Source organism: Gopherus evgoodei, chromosome 5, assembly GCF_007399415.2.
Source record: "Gopherus evgoodei ecotype Sinaloan lineage chromosome 5, rGopEvg1_v1.p, whole genome shotgun sequence".
NCBI lineage: Eukaryota > Metazoa > Chordata > Testudines > Testudinidae > Gopherus > Gopherus evgoodei.
In genome coordinates this window covers 35,971,538-35,988,933 of record NC_044326.1, presented here as the reverse complement: position 1 = coordinate 35,988,933, position 17,396 = coordinate 35,971,538, and the positions used below count along the sequence as shown (strand labels likewise).

General features: G+C 40.7%; 1 protein-coding gene across 2 annotated transcripts in view; it reads left to right on the top strand.

The window, feature by feature from the left end:
- CCDC149 (coiled-coil domain containing 149) overlaps positions 1–17,396 on the top strand; it is a 77,378-nt gene that overhangs the window by 19,597 nt on the left and 40,385 nt on the right. For both annotated transcript variants that reach the window (XM_030564029.1, XM_030564028.1), the window contains exons 4-5: positions 6,472–6,579; positions 16,579–16,695. In XM_030564029.1, the coding sequence (XP_030419889.1) occupies positions 6,472–6,579; positions 16,579–16,695 (225 nt within the window). The remainder of the gene's footprint in view (positions 1–6,471; positions 6,580–16,578; positions 16,696–17,396) is intronic.

The window sequence follows — 17,396 nt, the reverse complement described above, 5'->3', positions numbered from 1 at the left end:
TTCTAGCAATCTTAAGGTCCTCTGTTATTGGTGAAGGAGTGGAAGTGAGCACTGGGAACAAGTGACATCTTAAAGGAGGCTACAATTGCTACCTATCTGTACTCTTGTTCTGCAGCCCTTCCCAGCTGGGACAGATCTGGGTAACTGTTAATAGGTGCTCTGCTACAGAGGACCAGAGCTGACATGCAATGGATTTCTTGGTTGACACACAAACCCACAATGGTTCTATATCTGTAGTTTCTAAATTGATAAACCTAAATAAAGCTCCTTGATGGTATATTTATTTCTAGAAAGAGCTTTGCATGGGGGAAAAAAATCTATGCTTCATATTTTTTAATCAGCCCTGTATTTACAAAAACACATCCCACATTTCTGAATTCCAATCTTGAAAGTTATTAGACGTGAGTAAAAGTGAGCAAGTCTTGGCAAAACATTGTCAGCTCCGGGTGATGTATTTCTGTGCTAGCATCCTTGTGACTGATCTCAGAGAGCCTGGATCCTCCTCCAGGGGTTCTTTCTTTATTTATTTTATTAAGTCATCATTGGGGAGGTTTTTTTTTTCTGTCCAAAGAAATGGGTGACGTGTAGATGGTGCATTTTTGTTTGCTACATCCAGGTCACCATAGCTTCAAAACTATTTTTGGGGAAGATTGATGGTGAAAGGTTTAAGTTTAGTTTCTAATAAGATTGTAGTGCTAACAGAGGTCATCAAATTTTGTAGCTTGCAGTGAACAGGGACTCTTGCTAAACAAAGCAAGTTTCTGTGTTAACTAACCGTCAACATCATATGAAAGCATAGGAGGACAAATTGCAATTAAGCTTGCTATTAGTCACAGCCCTAAAGTGTACATGTTTAAACACACTTATCCGGTCCTCCCTCATTGAGGTATGGGTATGAGAAATGGGAATATTGTAAGATATTAACATAAAGATGAGCTACTTTTACACATTTGTGTCTAAATATTATAAAGTATATTTTTTCCAGATGTTTACCTTCCATTCCCCCACCACCTTTAAAAACAAAACAAAACACTCTCTTTTCGGGGAGTATCTAAAGGTTGGAGGATTTTTTGAGTGCCATGTACAATTTATGTGCCAGAGAATGGAGGTATATTAAAGGAGTGTTCCTATCCATTTTCATACAGTAGTGTGAAGGAGCATAACAGTTATTCATGTGGCTAGACTTGAGAAACTGATAAAAGAATCTTATACAAGGACACTGGATGATTCCAGAATGTATTTGAATAAGGATTTTTCCCCCTTATCACTTGGTTATCAAATACTGTTCAGGTCAGTAACAAATTTAATGAATGGAAAACCATTGTTCCCTGGCAGCCATTCACTGGCCAGTATCATATTAGTTGATGATTTTTTTAGCAGTGACTTCATTTGGTTAAGTTAACTTAAAATAAAGCCCTTATCCACTCGCACGCTCCTCCTGCTGCCCGCAGAAAGTTTTGAGTACTTAACTAGAAATGATCAGTGTTTCTCAACAACTGGGTCGTGGACTGGCTCCAGTCCCTGAGATCTCCTTAGTGCAGTTTAGAGAAGCCACATCAGGTTGAGGAAATGCTATTATAGAGCATCTGAGGCTCCAGAATTCTCTCCCCTTCCATGTTTAATGAGAGCCTTGATGATCTTGGCAAAACCTTTGGAATCTGGTACAATTCAAAATGTGTGTAGTGCAGAACCTCTAAGCTGGGGGAATGATTTCTCCAGCAATTACTCATCGGTGGCGAGGCTTATTTGTTTCAGTTTAACAGAAGTAAAATAGAAGCTTTGCAATAAGGGGCAAGTCTGTGCTTTGCTTATTGAGATGCTCTTAGCATGTTAAAGAGGGCTGTTTTTTATTTTAGCATCTAAATCCTTTGTTTAAAATTTCTCCAAAAATCTCAGTTGTGAAAATAAAGATTTGTTACATTGTGTTAAGTCATTCATCTGATTAAGCAGTAAAATGCAGCAGAGACTGCAATCCCAGAAAAATGTTTTAGTAGGAAATAAATGGGTGTAGATCATACACCCGTTATAGTCGGTATAGCTGGATTTGGCTTGAAGTTAGTACAACTCCAGTGTCATAGTTGTCAACACTGATTAGTGACATTCACTTCTTCTAAGGGGTTCAAATTACATATGGTATTGGAGTATGCAGATGTGTTCACATTCATAATAGAAATGTATTTCACAAATGGAAATATTTCTAAGAGACTTGTACAAATAGGATTCCTCTTAAGTAACTCAATCTCTCACTTATCCTGCCTTTATTGAAATTCAGTCACTTTTAGCAAAATTTGCATCAAAACATTGCAAGTCAGTTGATTGTAGAAGAACTTCAGCCTCAGCTGCTTTGGTTCAGATGAAAGTCCTGAAAACAACCTGAAATATTTTTAATGCCCCTTAGGCAGTAACCTCTGAACCGTTGGCCCTGCTTTGAGCAGGGGATTGGACTAGATGACTTCCTGAGGTCTCTTCCAACCCTAATATTCTATGATTGACAGAATGCATTTTGAAACTGCTTGATCCATTCAGTATATTGATGACTGTCATATTCATTTGTTAGCATGCAGAAAAAATCATTCTACTGAAGCAGACCTTGAAAAAGAGTTTGTGTTGGCTGAAAGGTTGCTGCCTCAAAACTAAAATCAGAAACTATTTAATTCTTGCCCTAAAGTTGGATAGTTATGTTGTTTAGGAAATATAACCTCTAAACAGAAGATCTGAGCCATTCTCAGTTTTCAACCATATCAGCAGTTAAAAATAGGGCTGTCGATTAATCACAGTTAACTTGCACGATAAACTCAAAAAAAAATTGCTATTAATGGCAGTTTTCATTACACTTAAAAAATAGAATACCAATTTAAATTTATTAAATATATTTGGATGATCTACTTTTTCAAATATATTGATTTCAATTACAACACAGAATACAAAGTGTACACTCCTCACTTTATATTATTTTTATTACAAATATTTGCACTGTAAACATTATAAAAGAAATAGTATTTTTGAATTCATCTCATACAAGTACTGTAGTATAATCTCTTTATCTTGAAAGTGTAGTTTACAAATGTAGCGTTTTTTTGTTACATAACTGCATTCAAAAATAAAACAATGTAAAACTTTAGAGCCTACCAGTCCACTCAGTCCTACTTCTTGTTCAGCCAATCGCTGAGACAAACAAGTTTGTTTACATTTACGGGAGATAATGCTGCCACCTTATTTACAATATCACCTTAAAGAGAGAACAAGTATTTGCATGGCACTTTTGTAGCCAGCATTGCGAAGTATTTATGTGCCAGATATGCTAAACATTTGTATGTCCCTTCATGCTTCAGCCACCATTCCAGAGAACATGCTTCCATGTTGATGATATTTGTTAACAAAATAATGTGTTAATTAAATTTGTGACTGAACTCCTTGGGGGAAAATTGCATGTCTTTATTATAATATGAAATATATGGCAGAATACAGGTAAAACAGAGCAATCTCAAATGACCCAGCACATGTTGTTCATTTCAAGAACACTTTCACTGCAGATCTGACAAAACTCAAAGAAGGTACCAATGTGAGATTTTTAAAGATAGTTACAGCACTCGACCCAAGGTTTAAGAATCTGAAGTGCCTTCCAAAATCTTCGAGGGATGAGGTGTGGAGCATGCTTTCAGAAGTCTTAAAAAGCAATAGATTAATGTCGAAACTTAAGAACCCCGAACCACCAAAAAAGAAAATCAGCCTTCTGCTGGTGGCATCAGACTCAGATGATGAAAATGAACATGCATTGGTCTGTACTGATTTGGATTTTTATTGAGCAGAACCTGTCATTAGCATGGATACGTCCTCTGGAATGTTGGTTGAAGCATGAAGGGACATGAATCTTTAGCACATCTGTCACGTAAATATCTTGTGACGCCAGCTGCAACAATGCCATGCGAATGCCTGTTCTCATTTTCAGGTGACAATAAGAAGCAGCCAATGTTATTTCCCAAAAATGTAAACCAACTTGTTAGTCTGAGCAATTGGCTGAACAAGAAGTAGGGCTGAGTAGACTTGTAGGCTCTAAAGTTTTACATTTTTATTTATGAATGCAGTTTTTTGTACATAATTCTACATTTGTAAGTTCAACTTTCATGATAAAGAGATTGCACTACAGTACTTGTATTAGGTGAATTGAAAAACACTATTTCTTTTATTTTTTACAGTGCATATATTTGTAATAGAAATAAATATAAAGTGAGGAGTGTACACTTTGTATTCGGTATTGTAATTGAAATCAATATATTGGAAAATGTGGAAAACATCCAAAAATATTTAAATAAATGGTATTATATTATTGCTTAACAGTGCAGTTAATCGCGATTAATTTTTTTAATTGCTTGATGGCCCTAGTTAAAAATGCTTTGATCTTTTCCAAAAAACGAAAGGAACTTTACTGTGATCTTCTGAGCCTCTAACCTCAAAAGTAGAAACCACATGAATTGCCATAGTAGATCTCACCCATGGTCTGTCCGCTACAGAAGGGTAGAGAATAAAACCCTCATTCCTTCTCAACCACCACTCACACTCCTTACCCACAAAAGCACACTTTTGTCTAATATAACTGCGACAGGTGGAATCACAGAAACCCCTTTGGGACTGCCACCTGATGTGCCTAGACTACCTCTGAGCCTGTTTTCCCTGCCAGCCTTGCCTTGTTTGAGCCAGACACACTTGCCTGCAGCAAACACAGATCCAAGTCTGAGCCATGTGCCCCACAAGCTGCAGGCTGAACTAAAAACAGCTTAAGAGGTGCTCCTGTATTCAGCACTCAGATACCCAACTCCCAATGGGGTCCAAACCCCAAATAAATCCGTTTTACCCTGAATAAAGCTTATACAGGGTAAACTCATAAATTGTTCGCCCTCTGTAACACTGATGGAGAGAGATGCACAGCTGTTTGTTTCCCCAGGTATTAATTCATAGACTCATAGACTTTAAGGTCAGAAGGGACCATTATGATCATATAGTCTGACCTCCTGCCCAAAGCAGGCCACAGAATCCTACCCATCCACTTCTGTAACAACCCCCTAACCTATGTCTGAGTTATTGAAGTCTTCAAATTGTGGTTTGAAGACCTCAAGCTGCAGAGAATCCTCCAGCAAGTGACGCATGCCCCACGCTGCAGAGGAAGGCGAAAAACCTCAAGGGCCTCTGCCAATCTGCCCCGGAGGAAAATTCCTTCCCGACCCCAAATATGGCGATCAGCTAAACCCTGAGCATGTGGGCAAGACTCACCAGCCAGCACCCAGGAAAGAATTCTCTGCAGTAACTCAGATCCCATCCCATATAACATCCCATCACAGACCACTGGGCATACTTACCTGCTGATAATCAAAGATCAATTGCCAAAATTAGGCTATCCCATCATACCATCCCTTCTATAAACTTATCAAGCTTAGTCTTAAAGCCAGATATGTCTTTTGCCCCCACTACTCCCCTTGGAAGGCTGTTCCAGAACTTCACTCCTCTAATGGTTAGAAACCTTCGTCTAATTTCGAGTCTAAACTTCCTAGTGTCCAGTTTATACCCATTTGTTCTTGTGTCCACATTGGTACTAAGCTTAAATAATTCATCTCCTTCCCTAATATTAATCCCTCTGATATATTTATAAAGAGCAAGCATGTCCCCCCTCAACCTTCTCTTGGTTAGTACTCTGGGTTAATTTAATAAGTAAAAAAGTGATTTTAGTAAATACAAAAAGTAGGATTTAAGTGGTTCCAAGTAATAAAAGACAGAACAAAGTAAATTACCAAACAAAATAAAATAAAACATGCAAGTCTGCGCCTAATACAGTAGGAAACGAAATGCAGGTAAATCTCACCCTCAGATATTCCAATAAGCTTCTTTGACAGACTAGCCTCCTTCTAGTCTGGGTCCAGCTGTCACTCACACCCCTCTAGTTACTGTCCTTTTGTTCCAGTTTCTTTCAGGCATCTCTTTGGGGTGGAGAGGCTATCTCTTGAGCCAGCTGAAGACAAAATGGAGGGATTTTCAGGGGCTTAAATAGATTTTTCTCTTGTGGGTGGAAACCCATCTCTCCCCTTTTGTAGAATCAATTTACAAAATGGAGTTTTGGAGTTACATGGGAAAGTCACATGTCCATGCATGACTCAGTTTTCTACCGGACATTCCCAGGAAAGTTCAGATGTGTATTGGTGTCTATCAAGGTCCGTTGTTAACCAAGTACTCCCAATTACCTGAATAACCCCTTCACGCTATGTTGACCAAATCTGCCTTAAATGCTTTCTACAGCAAACACTTTAAATACAAGCCAGCGCTCATAACTTCAGGTATAAGAATGATACATGCATTCGAGTGAGTACATGCAGAAGAACATAGTCTTTGCAAAGATATTCCAGTTATGTCATATTTACACTCATAAGCATATTTCTGTAAAGCATGGGGTGCAATCTCACAATAACTTTGTAACTTTCCTAGGCTAATCTTGCCCAACTATTGAGTGATTCTCGTGATCGAAATAAGCATCTGGGAGAAGAAATTAAACAACTTCAGCAAAGACTGGGAGAAGTACAAGGAGACAACAAGGTACTGCAAACGTATTTTCTTTAATAAGGAGACTACAGGTAATGTGTAAACTGGACTAGAAACAAGCTCTTCAGAAAAATTGAATGAAGAAATGTTTTGCTCTTTTATTCATGAGTTTCTAGAATATTGAGGTTACAAAAATACTCAAAACAGTGGAACAAAAACAGCCTACACAGGATACTAGTAACCTAGGTTCCTTGGATATGATATTTTTTGTGCGTGCTACATTTGTTCTGTTTTCTTTGAGTATTTATTGTGGATGCTGCTTTGGGTTAATCACCACTAGCTTCTGCTGTTTTATATGCTCTTCCTGATGTTTTCATTTGTAAATATATTTGGATAAGCATTTAATCTTTCCTTGGTTATGTGATATTTTTAAGCAGCTAATGCAATAAGGTAGAATTTTAGTATATAATTAAACAAGAAGGCGTTATTTTTATATTTTTCTATCCAAAAAACATAGACCCAAGTGGTCTTGAAATATATATTTTGTTTTGAATTTTAAATAATCATCCTGCTAATTATCTTTACATAACCAATTTATTTTATTACCAAGTTTAGCAATGTATATGGAACGTTGCCCAAAATCTGCTGTTCAGTATTACTCAAATTCCTGTTGTGTGTTAATTGAAATATATAAGCTCAAGTTAAATATGTGTACCACTGCAGCTGGAGCTGTGTACAAAAATATGCACACAAATCAAACTAGTGAAAGGTAGGATTTGAAACAGGTGGTGGGGAGAGAAAGATAAGGACTAAAATCTAGTGAGGTTTATGGGAAGCAGAATAAAAATTACACAAAGGCCTCAGTCCTATACTGGCGTATCTCTGTGCGCAGCAGAGCATCACTCAAATAGCTTGCAGGACTGGGGCCTAAGAGCTGGCTTAAACACAGTTTTTATTCCATTATAACTGTATCTGTTCAGAAACTGATTAAGTGGTAAAACTTATTTGGATGCAGTTATGTTGGTATAAAGGTGCTTATACCAGCTGCTGTAGCTTATTCCAATAAATGTAGGTAAATATTTCTGCTTCGTTTCCTTTCGCTCTTGTTCTCTAGCCCTTGTCTCCATCTTTTTTCCTTCCTTTTGTGTTCTGTTTTCTTTCATGATTTCTCCCTGTATATCGTTGGAACCTAACTTTTATTTTTTAAGAGTGTTCTGTCTCCAGTTCTCTCCTTTGCAGAGGAAGGATTGTCCAGTGGTTAGAGCATAAGCCTAGGACATGGGAAACCCAGGTTCAATTTCTTCCTCCAACATAGATTTCCTTTATGGTTTCAGGCAAATCACTTAGCTGCTCTGTGATTCAGTTCCTCTTCTGTAAAATGGGGATAATATTTCTGCCTTACCTCACATTGGTTTTGGTTTATAAATAAAGCTGCTCTGATACTATGGTGACAGTGTCTATACAAGGCCGACAGGAGGGGGAACACCGGTACAAATTATCGGGGCCCGGCTTCGTTGGCCCTGTTTAGTCGGTCCGTCCTTGCTGGGGAGGCCCAAAAAATTGTCTTCACCAGGGCCCGAACCCACTCTCAGCGGCCCTATGTCTATATAAATACCTTAGATTGTCAGACTTCCTTTTTATCTGTGTTCTCCTCTCTCCCCTCCTCTTTTTTAATGTTCCCCTGCACCCTTTTCCCATTTTTGTCAAAGGTTCTGCTCAGAAAATGCCTACAGCGTGTACTAATACAAATTCTGAGTCCTGTCAAGGAACAGTAAGATGTCAGCTAAAAATAAATATATTGGCTCAGATGGCTATTCAAAGACTGTGCCATGGGGAAAAAAGATTAACAAATTCTCTCCACTTTGTTCCACTCATTCTGTTCATAACATGAAGACACAGAAAATCAAAAATCAGAATTCTTGCCAGAAATGGCTCATGATCTAGCTGCCCCACTGAGGGCTACATTGTGGCATTCAAGGCGATCTGTAGAGGAGGAAAATAGGCATTACTCATAATTATTTCTTGTATAGTGCTTTTTATTAGTAGATCTCAAAGCTCATCACAATCTTTGATATACTTATCCTCATAACACCCCAGTGATGTAGAAAAAGCATCTCCATTTCACAGACTGGGATGCGTGGTAGAGAGAGACCCAAGTTCACACAGGAAGTCCACAGCAGAACAGGAAACTGAACCTGGGTCTCCTGTATCCTAAACTAGTGCCCTCAACATTGGACCATCCTTCCTCAGAAAAATAAGTTGAGTAAATGCTTTTTCTTCTTGAGGACTAGAGGATGCTGAAGTGCTTTTTAAAAAACAAAATAAAAAATCTATTTTTTAGAAACCTTAATTGTTATAAAATTGAGGAACATGAAGTCTTAGCTTCCCTTTTTGCTGCAGAGTCTCCTTGGAGGACTAGCAAGCTGGAATAGGAGCTTTCGGAGTCTTTAGTGTGAAGTAACTGAGGCTCTGACTCGGACGAAGACAATTTTCCTCCCAGCAGTTTTTTTTTTTTTTGTTTGTTTAAACTTATAACTCAAATGTCTAGCAATCTAACTATTTCCGCTCAATTGCTCTGTTTTCTTTTTTGGGGTATTTATGATGTGATAATGCTGTTCATTCTCCATTTGTTTGTACCCTCTTTGGGGGGGTGGGGGGAGTAGACGAGTGAATTTCTAATATAATATGTAGTAAAAACACCACCCACCCACCCACCCCCAAAGCTCCATGTTTTTCTCTGCTGCTCTCCTTTAAGCTCTGTCCTGATGTTGAGGGCAATGCAGAATCTTACAATGCCAGCCCTTATGCCTCAGGTAGACAATGCCTCCTGTAGCCCTGGGGAGCTCAGCCATTTGCCCACAGTAGAGAGGTGAGGTATACCTTTCCCTCTGCTTGACCAGCGTTGCTGGGACTACTACAAAACCCCCTCCTAGGTCCACTTTCCTAGACTACTAGTTCCAGTAGTCCCTGGAGAGTTCTCCTCAGAGCGCAAGATCATTGTGTCTGGCCTGTGTGCAGGAAGTGCTTGTGTCCTTTCCCTGCCTTGTGCACCCATGCATGGATGTGTTAAATATGGTCCTGTCTGTAGAAAAGAACTGTGTGTTTTAGTCACTGAGAATGAATGTGTGTAATATGCTCTGTTTAGCAATCTGAAACCTAGCTCCAGTTGCCCCCATCCCCCACAGGCTTTTTCATTGGGAGCCAAGTCCTGGACTATATATATGTTTTGTAGTAAACTAATTGTTTCGTCGTCCTTTTAACCACAAATATCAATGGAATTAAATACCGCAATTGTACCGCTTCTGTCAAATTATTTTTGTTAATGCTATGGCTTTGGCAGTGGTAAATCCACTTTCTGCAATTTAAACAGTCTTTGCCCTGACTTCTCTCTGCAGGTCAATTTGCCACTGAATAGCCATCTTTGTGATACCTGTACTCTCACGTGATGGTCTGGACTCATTTTGGTGACTCTCATGTCCTTTAGTAAACTGAATTATGCAGCAAGGGGTGCATCAAAAATGGTGTAGTAACCAACACATTACCAAAAAAACAAGGGGGGTTTCACCAGGCATTAACTTTATCCAAGATTTTCATTATAGGAACACAGCTAGTCTTCACTTGTCTAATAAGTGATATACAGAGTTTATTCTTGGGCCAGGTTGCAGTCTTTGAATTGTCGTCTCCCCAAGAGACTGAAAGCTGGGAGTCTATAAGCCAGGGGTTCTGAACCTTTTTCTTTCTGAGGCCCCCTCAACATGCTATGAAAACTTCATGGCCCAGCTGTGCCACAGCTTTTTTTCCTGCATATAAAAGTCAGGGCCGGCATTAAGGAGCAGCAAGCAGGGCAATTGCCTGGCGGCCCCCGCGAAACTGTATTGCTCAGGCTTCAGCTTCAGCCCCGGTTGGCGGGGCTCAGAGTGCAGACTTCAACCCCATGTGATGGGGTTTCAGCTTTTTACCCTGGGTCACAGCAAGTATAATGCTGGCCCTGCTTGGCGGCCCCCCTGACGTGCTTGCAGCCCACCAGGGATCCCTGGTTGAGAACCATTGCTATATGCCATATTTTACTCTCTCCTAGCTTTGGTAGCAGAAATTCTGGGATTGTTCTCCTGAGCTGGCAGCAGAATTAACTCAGCACTGCAGTACTGATAAAATACGGTGTATACAAAAACAATGAATTACAATAATTTCTTCTTACATTTTTATACTGCCATTTTTCTCTCTCCATTTTTTCCAAAGTGAAGGAGGGCAGTGGGTCGACGTCAACTTTGTTTCTGGCAAGGGATGAGCAAGCAGCTGCTTTTGCAGCCACTGAATCTGCTTCTGGATGAACAATTCTGCCTGTGCTTGAACATGCATGACTCATAAAGCCTGTCCCTCAGTAACAAGGGTTTTGTAGAATTAAAAAAACCCAACTCTTTAAATATCACACAATGGCTCTGTTGAGGGAAGTGTGTTTGATGGCCTGATTTTTTTTTTTCCTCAAAATGCATTAATGTTATCCAGTAGTAAGATACAATGGTTAATTGGGTTAGCAATGGGATTTTAACTGAAGATCTTTATACTTGTTATGGGAATTGTGGATTCTAGATGCTAAGTACATAATCAGTTAGACAAGAGCAAATGGCTTGTATTTGCCTTTTTTAAACTGGACTAATTTTCCCATTCATTCAGCTAGAACTCGAATGACACAAACAGTAAAACATTTCCAAAAGGTCTCGTGAAAGATATGTTGCTGCAACTGAAGAAATGCAACTACAGTTGCACTGTAGCATTCAAGCAACTGAGTTCTAAGAGTACTTACTCTTATGGTTGATCACAACCTCTTATCAACTCTAACACATGAAAACTACCCTAGGTTTACTGGGTACTTGATTTTGAAACCCCTTTTCTACCCAATGTTGGGACAGAGATACTTGAAGAATAAACCCATAAACTTAAAGGGCCTGAAGAGAGCACACTCATGCCTTAAATGGAGACATGTAAGTTGATTTGGGGGGGGAGGAGCTCGAAGCTTTGAGAAGATGAGGTGACTGTCATCTCCACTCTCATTCCCACTCACACAAGTCACTGGCAGAGAAATGATTTGCTGAGCTACTGAGAGTATAGCTCAATGATAAGACAATGTTATGTTGTGTCCAAAGTAATTGCTACAGTATTACTGACAATACACGAGACAAAGTCATTGTCAAACTAAGTCTGTCATGTGAAAACACACTGTGTCAGAGGTCCCATCCCTGGGCCAAGCAGCCTGCTGTGGCTTGGAAGTCCTAAACATGAGCTTACCAATGACCAGAATTCCTTTACCCAAACTACTTGCCCAGTGTGAGACCTTTACCACATTCAAGCCTGTGCAGAATTGGTGCTCATTCCCAGCCTAGGTCACAGGCTATCTGGCAGTAGCAGTGTTATGAACTCTAGTGTAGAGTGCTGGCAGCTGCCTGCGTTGTTATCTAGGGTTGTTGTCATCAGGGTTAGGTGATGATGCTGGAGAAAAATGCTGGCAGCAGCTTATCTGCAACAGAGCTTTTCCTGATTGAGCTGCTGTAGTGCTAGCAATGGTGGGACGTTTGAATAAAAAGAGTGAGACACAGCCTGGACAATTAGGGGATTAAGGGTCTGTTCATAAAGCAGCATAGATGTTGTTTTGATGCCCTTTTCTGGGATGAGTCCTTTAACTTGCAATCAGTCATTGACTGTTTAGACTTGGTAGTGACTTGATATACCTCCACCTGTAACTGGGAGCCACAAGCTATTCAGTTACCGCTGTGGAGTATAGTGGTAAGCCAGTTGGTTTGGCTACCTTGCCTAACCAGCTGAACCAGAAGCATGACAGCTAAAGCCTGCTAGGTGGGGGTGGACACCTGTAGCGTGTATCAAATGCATGATTTGAATGGCTGTAAAAACTAGCTATGTGACTGGTGTAATTATTACACACTAAGAAATCATGTAATAATTTGGCACTATCAGTGTACTTGGTCCTCTATAAGAGACACAGGCACTCAGGGTCCTTGTCTCAAGTTGTTTTATGGTTCTGCAAAGTGCACAAAAGTGCACTGGGATACCCAGAAGTGCCAATGTAACATTTCATTAACGTAATGGGCTGGAGACAGCATTTCACTGCAGTGGCCTAAGGTTGGTGCTCTTCATGGAGAAGGTGAGTTGAAAAGAGTTACTATACTTGCATATTTTTTGTGTGTGTGTGTAGCCACAAGTAATCTAGTTATATATTTAACCTTCTGGTTAGTATTTTGAGATAAATTTTGTATGACCAGATAAAACTATAGTGCTGTACAGTATCCCTGTATACAGTTCACAAATTCAACCTATCTTTGGAATCTAAAAGAGTTAAATTAATAAAACCTAATGTGTCACTAGTGTTTCCCATCTCAAATGAACCAAAAGAGGATCCAAAATAATGTTCCCAAAATACATATGCACATGCTGTGAAAGCCATGTCACTGTACTCTTATTTTCCATGGCAATTGCTCCCTGTGCACATTGTGCTCCTTGCAGGAACTATGAATCAGGAGGGCGGGGGCGGGGAAAGGTAGTAGTCTTAGCCATGGTGCGGTACATTTAGTAAATAAAATACCACAGATGTAACAGATTCAAAGTTGAAACTTGTTTAAGGGTGACAGTGGCATTGCTGTGGCTCTGACCCTGCAAATATTTACATAATATGCTTAATATTACACTTTATTTGTCTCATTGGTGACTTATGAGTCTACTTCATGTGTCAGCCAGATTGATGGGATTATTCACAGCACGTAAAGTTAAGCACATGCATATGTCTTTTGTCATAGGTCCAAATCCCCTCTAAAGACTCACTTGTACCATGATTAAGGCTATGATTTAGTCATGGGTATTTTTAGTAAACATCACAGCCAGGTCAGAGGCAATAACCAAAATGTCACGGCCAGTGACTGGTCCATGATTTTTACAAAATATACCCCTAACTAAATCTTAGGTGCTGTGGGGGTAGGGCTCCAGTGGCTGCTGCTGCTCCTGGCAGTAGGGACCCTGCTGCTGTTTCTGGGGTGGGGGGACCTGGCCTGGGACCTTGCTGCTGCTCCCGCCCAGAGGGAGGACCCTGGCCCCCCTGCTGCTCCTGGGGCAGGGGCGGCCTGGGGCCCTGCCGCTCGTCTGGCCCTGCAGGTGGCCCTTAGGCCTGCTGCTGCTCCTGGACTGTGGCTTCTGGGCAGTGCCCAAGACCAGTTGCCTGTGGCCTCCGGAGCAGCAGCCAGCCCAAGGGTCACCCCCAGCTACTTGGGTGGGCCTGGGGTCAGCTGCTGCAGCTAAAGAAGTCACAGAGGTCCTGGAAAGTCACGGAATATGTGACCTCTGTGAAAGACTCGCAGCCTTAGCCATGATGCCTAGAAGGTTCTGCCAGATGAACATGCCTGTGTTAACTGTGACTGCTGCCTGCTGTGCAGAACTCATATTCACTTCATTTCTGTTCAGCACCTATAACAGTGAGGTCTGATTGAGGCATCTATCTTTATTTATTTTAACCAAAATTGTTGGGTTAAAATAAATAAAGGTTGATTTTTATCATTTCTGCGTGATCCTAGCACAGTAGAGGGAGTGTTGCTAAATAATGGCATGCTGCACTCTGCTTTGTTTGGTGAAAGCCTGTTTGTTTAGTGTACGCTGAGCCTGTCAGGAACCACCACCACTGTTTTAAAGTGCACTTCACTTCAAAATCTACTGTGCTGGAAATATTTTTGGAGTCCTGCGGGGTCCTCTATTTGTATTAATCTATTCTGAGGAATAGGGCAACAAAATGAAGCTGAGTGGTTCTATCCTGAATGAATTCTGAATGATAGTTCAATAAAAATACAGTGCCCAGAGGGATGGAGTACAAACTTTATAATAAAAGGCTAAAATGTAGAATAAACTGTTCTTTCTTCCTCCCCTTCCTTCGCTTTCCCCAGCATAACATTAAAACACTGACATTCCAAGAGTTACAAAGGGAAAAATCTTACAGCAGGTGGTGCCGCATCAGCAGACACACAGGGTACAGAACTGGAGGGCTAGGCCTGCTCAGCCGCACCTGCTGTCTGAATTGCTGAATGTCTGATGTGATCTGTCAGTTAGGAATAAGATGTTGGATTTTAGGGGCACTTTGTGTTTAGGATTCCCCTCCTCCTCCCCGCCCCCCACGTTTCATCAGTAAATAAGAACTGTGATTTGACTGGTACAAACTTTGGGCCTTGCAACCCCTATTCCTGCAAGTAGTATTTACTCAAGGTTGTAATCGAGGATGCTGGAACTAGGGGTGCTGGGGATGTGACAACACCTCCTGGTTTGAAATGGTTTCCATCCTATACAGGGTTTACAGTTTGCTTCAATGGCTCTCAGCAGCCCCACTGTACAAATTGTTCCAGCACCACAGGCTGTTATTACATATTACACCCCAGGCCCTTCTGGGGTGTGGGATGAGCATGGTTGGATGGCATTAACCAAGCTCTCCCTATCTAGTGCTGTGTGCGCTTTGGAGAGATCCTAAGCTGATACTTGCATTGAGCGGGGAGAGGTTCCCTGCTCCCATTTTCTGAGCCTTCTGATCCTTATTTCATATATTACTTTTCTAACCAGTTGTAAAGTGAGATGCTATAGTACAGTTTGGCTGTTAGCACTATGTGTTTTTCCCCTTTCATGTCTGTATGATCAGATGAAAGCTCTGACCCCATTCCTAAACCTGCTTGGTTTAAAAACATTTTTTTTAAAAAATTAGCCACTGGTATATTTTCCAGGAATAATTCAGTGTGCTCCTTACAATATAATCCACACTCTTGTTTTATGGGGAGGGGGAAATTCAGTTTGTAAAAAATAAAGCAGCCTGTGGACCATTATTTCACTTAGGAACTGTAAGTCACCCTTTGAAGTTTATTGGGAGAAGCTGTAGTAGCAGCACTTGTGTGAACTGAACAGGGGCTGCACTGGAGAAGAAGAGCCTGTTTCTGATGGCCTACTGGCATCCTCTAAATACCTAAAATAGATGGAGTATACATCTTCTGTTTCAGAAGATTGATTTGCTAACTCTGAAATATAATGGTGCACATTAATTGCTTTGTGCATCTGAAAAATGGGAGGGAAGTCATGGGAATTCTCACTGCAGATTTCTCAAGCCTCTATGGAAATCCCACAAATTGGGCTACTGGGATGTAGCACTTTTTCCGAACTGTGCAAAGTAAACAATTCTAAATGATGCATGTTCTGCAGCCTATGCACTCTGTAGACTGTTTATTTTACCCTCTTTTAATCCTTGAAACCTAATCCTCACAGTAGCCTCTGTTTAACAGTAGTATTGAAAATGGTTTGATATTAATTCAGGTCAGGCTTTGTTTAAAAAATAATGTTCGTTAGCCATGAAAGATGCTGAAGATCTCAAAGATTTTGTTTTGCATTTTAGCTAGATATTGTAACATCTTCCACTATTATATGTTAATAGGTATTTCAAAAACATTTGTTTTTATGTTCATGTAAAAACAGCCCCATTCATTTAATCTTCATGCTCATTCTGCACAAAGGTTGCAACTGGATTTAGTTTAGAAGGTGCATGTGTGGTGCTGGGCTAGTCACTATATTTCTTTGTGCCAAATTTTCTAATCTGTAAAATTAGAATAATTACAAACAGCTTTCAGATATAGGGGTGAAAAGCCTGATATAAAAGCAAGATATCATTTCTGATAGTAAATCATTTTTAAAATTCAAAACCTTGTCATTTCTGGAGAATGAGGGTGGATCAAATGTCCATGCTCACTTTAAACATTTGCCCACATGTAAAATCCTTACGTTACTGCTGGAAGGCCTAATTTGACTCTTTGAAGTCACTGGCCAAACACCCATCAATTTGAATAAGAATGGGATTGGGCTCATAGGCACAAAAGTGATCTCTTGTAAAATATGCCTGGTTCAGATTTGTGAGAGCTGGAAAGGCTCTCTGGTAACAGATTCCCTATCTAGTGATACAATATACCCTGCTAATATTCTCTCAAGTGTTCAATCTGTGTTCTGTGGCTTATGAAGTCTTGGCATTTCTTGCAGCTCCTTAGAATGACAATAGCAAAACAAAGACTTGGAGATGAAGAAGTTGGGGCACGCCACTTTGCAGCACACGAGCGTGAAGACCTTGTTCATCAGCTGGAGAAAGCACGAGAACAAGTAATAACTAATGGGTGTTCAGTGAGAAATTGTTTTCACTGCTGGCAAAAGAACAAGTAAATTGCAATGCCTCTGCTGTGCTGTCATTGCTGTTACCTGGTTTGCAATGCAGATAGTGGTGTTGGTGGCAAGAAAGTATATACTCTGGTAGTATTTATTAAATATACGTGTAAAGAGCATTCAGAGCACTTTATGCATTTACAAGGTGTGCACCGGTAGAGATAAGAGTTGCTTCACCTCAGAAATTCATCCACCTCTAGGGTGGAATGTGACAGCTGTTGAGTAGCACGTAGCAACAATTTAGGATTGTCAGTGAAGAATCCCATATTTAATCAGAAATGTCAGAGGCACATAAGTCAACATGATACGAGATGCCCAAACCAGGGGTGAAAGTGACTTACAGGACTTACCGTACTGCTGCAGTACTGAAGGGGGCGTGGCCTCATCTGGAAGAGGCGTGGCCTCTCAAGATTTAAAGGTCCTGGGGCACCAGCTGTGGCTGGGAGCCCCAGGGCCTTGAAATCAACCAGGGGCTCTCAGCTGAAGAGGTGGCTAGGAGCCCCGCCCCGGGGTTCAGGGGCAAATTAAAGGGCCCAGGGCTCCGGCCGCTACGGGGAACCCCGAGCTTTGCTGGGCTGGGACTGGAATTTAAAAGGCCCCGAGCTCCTGCCGCTGCGGGGAGCCCCGAGCCCTTTAAATCA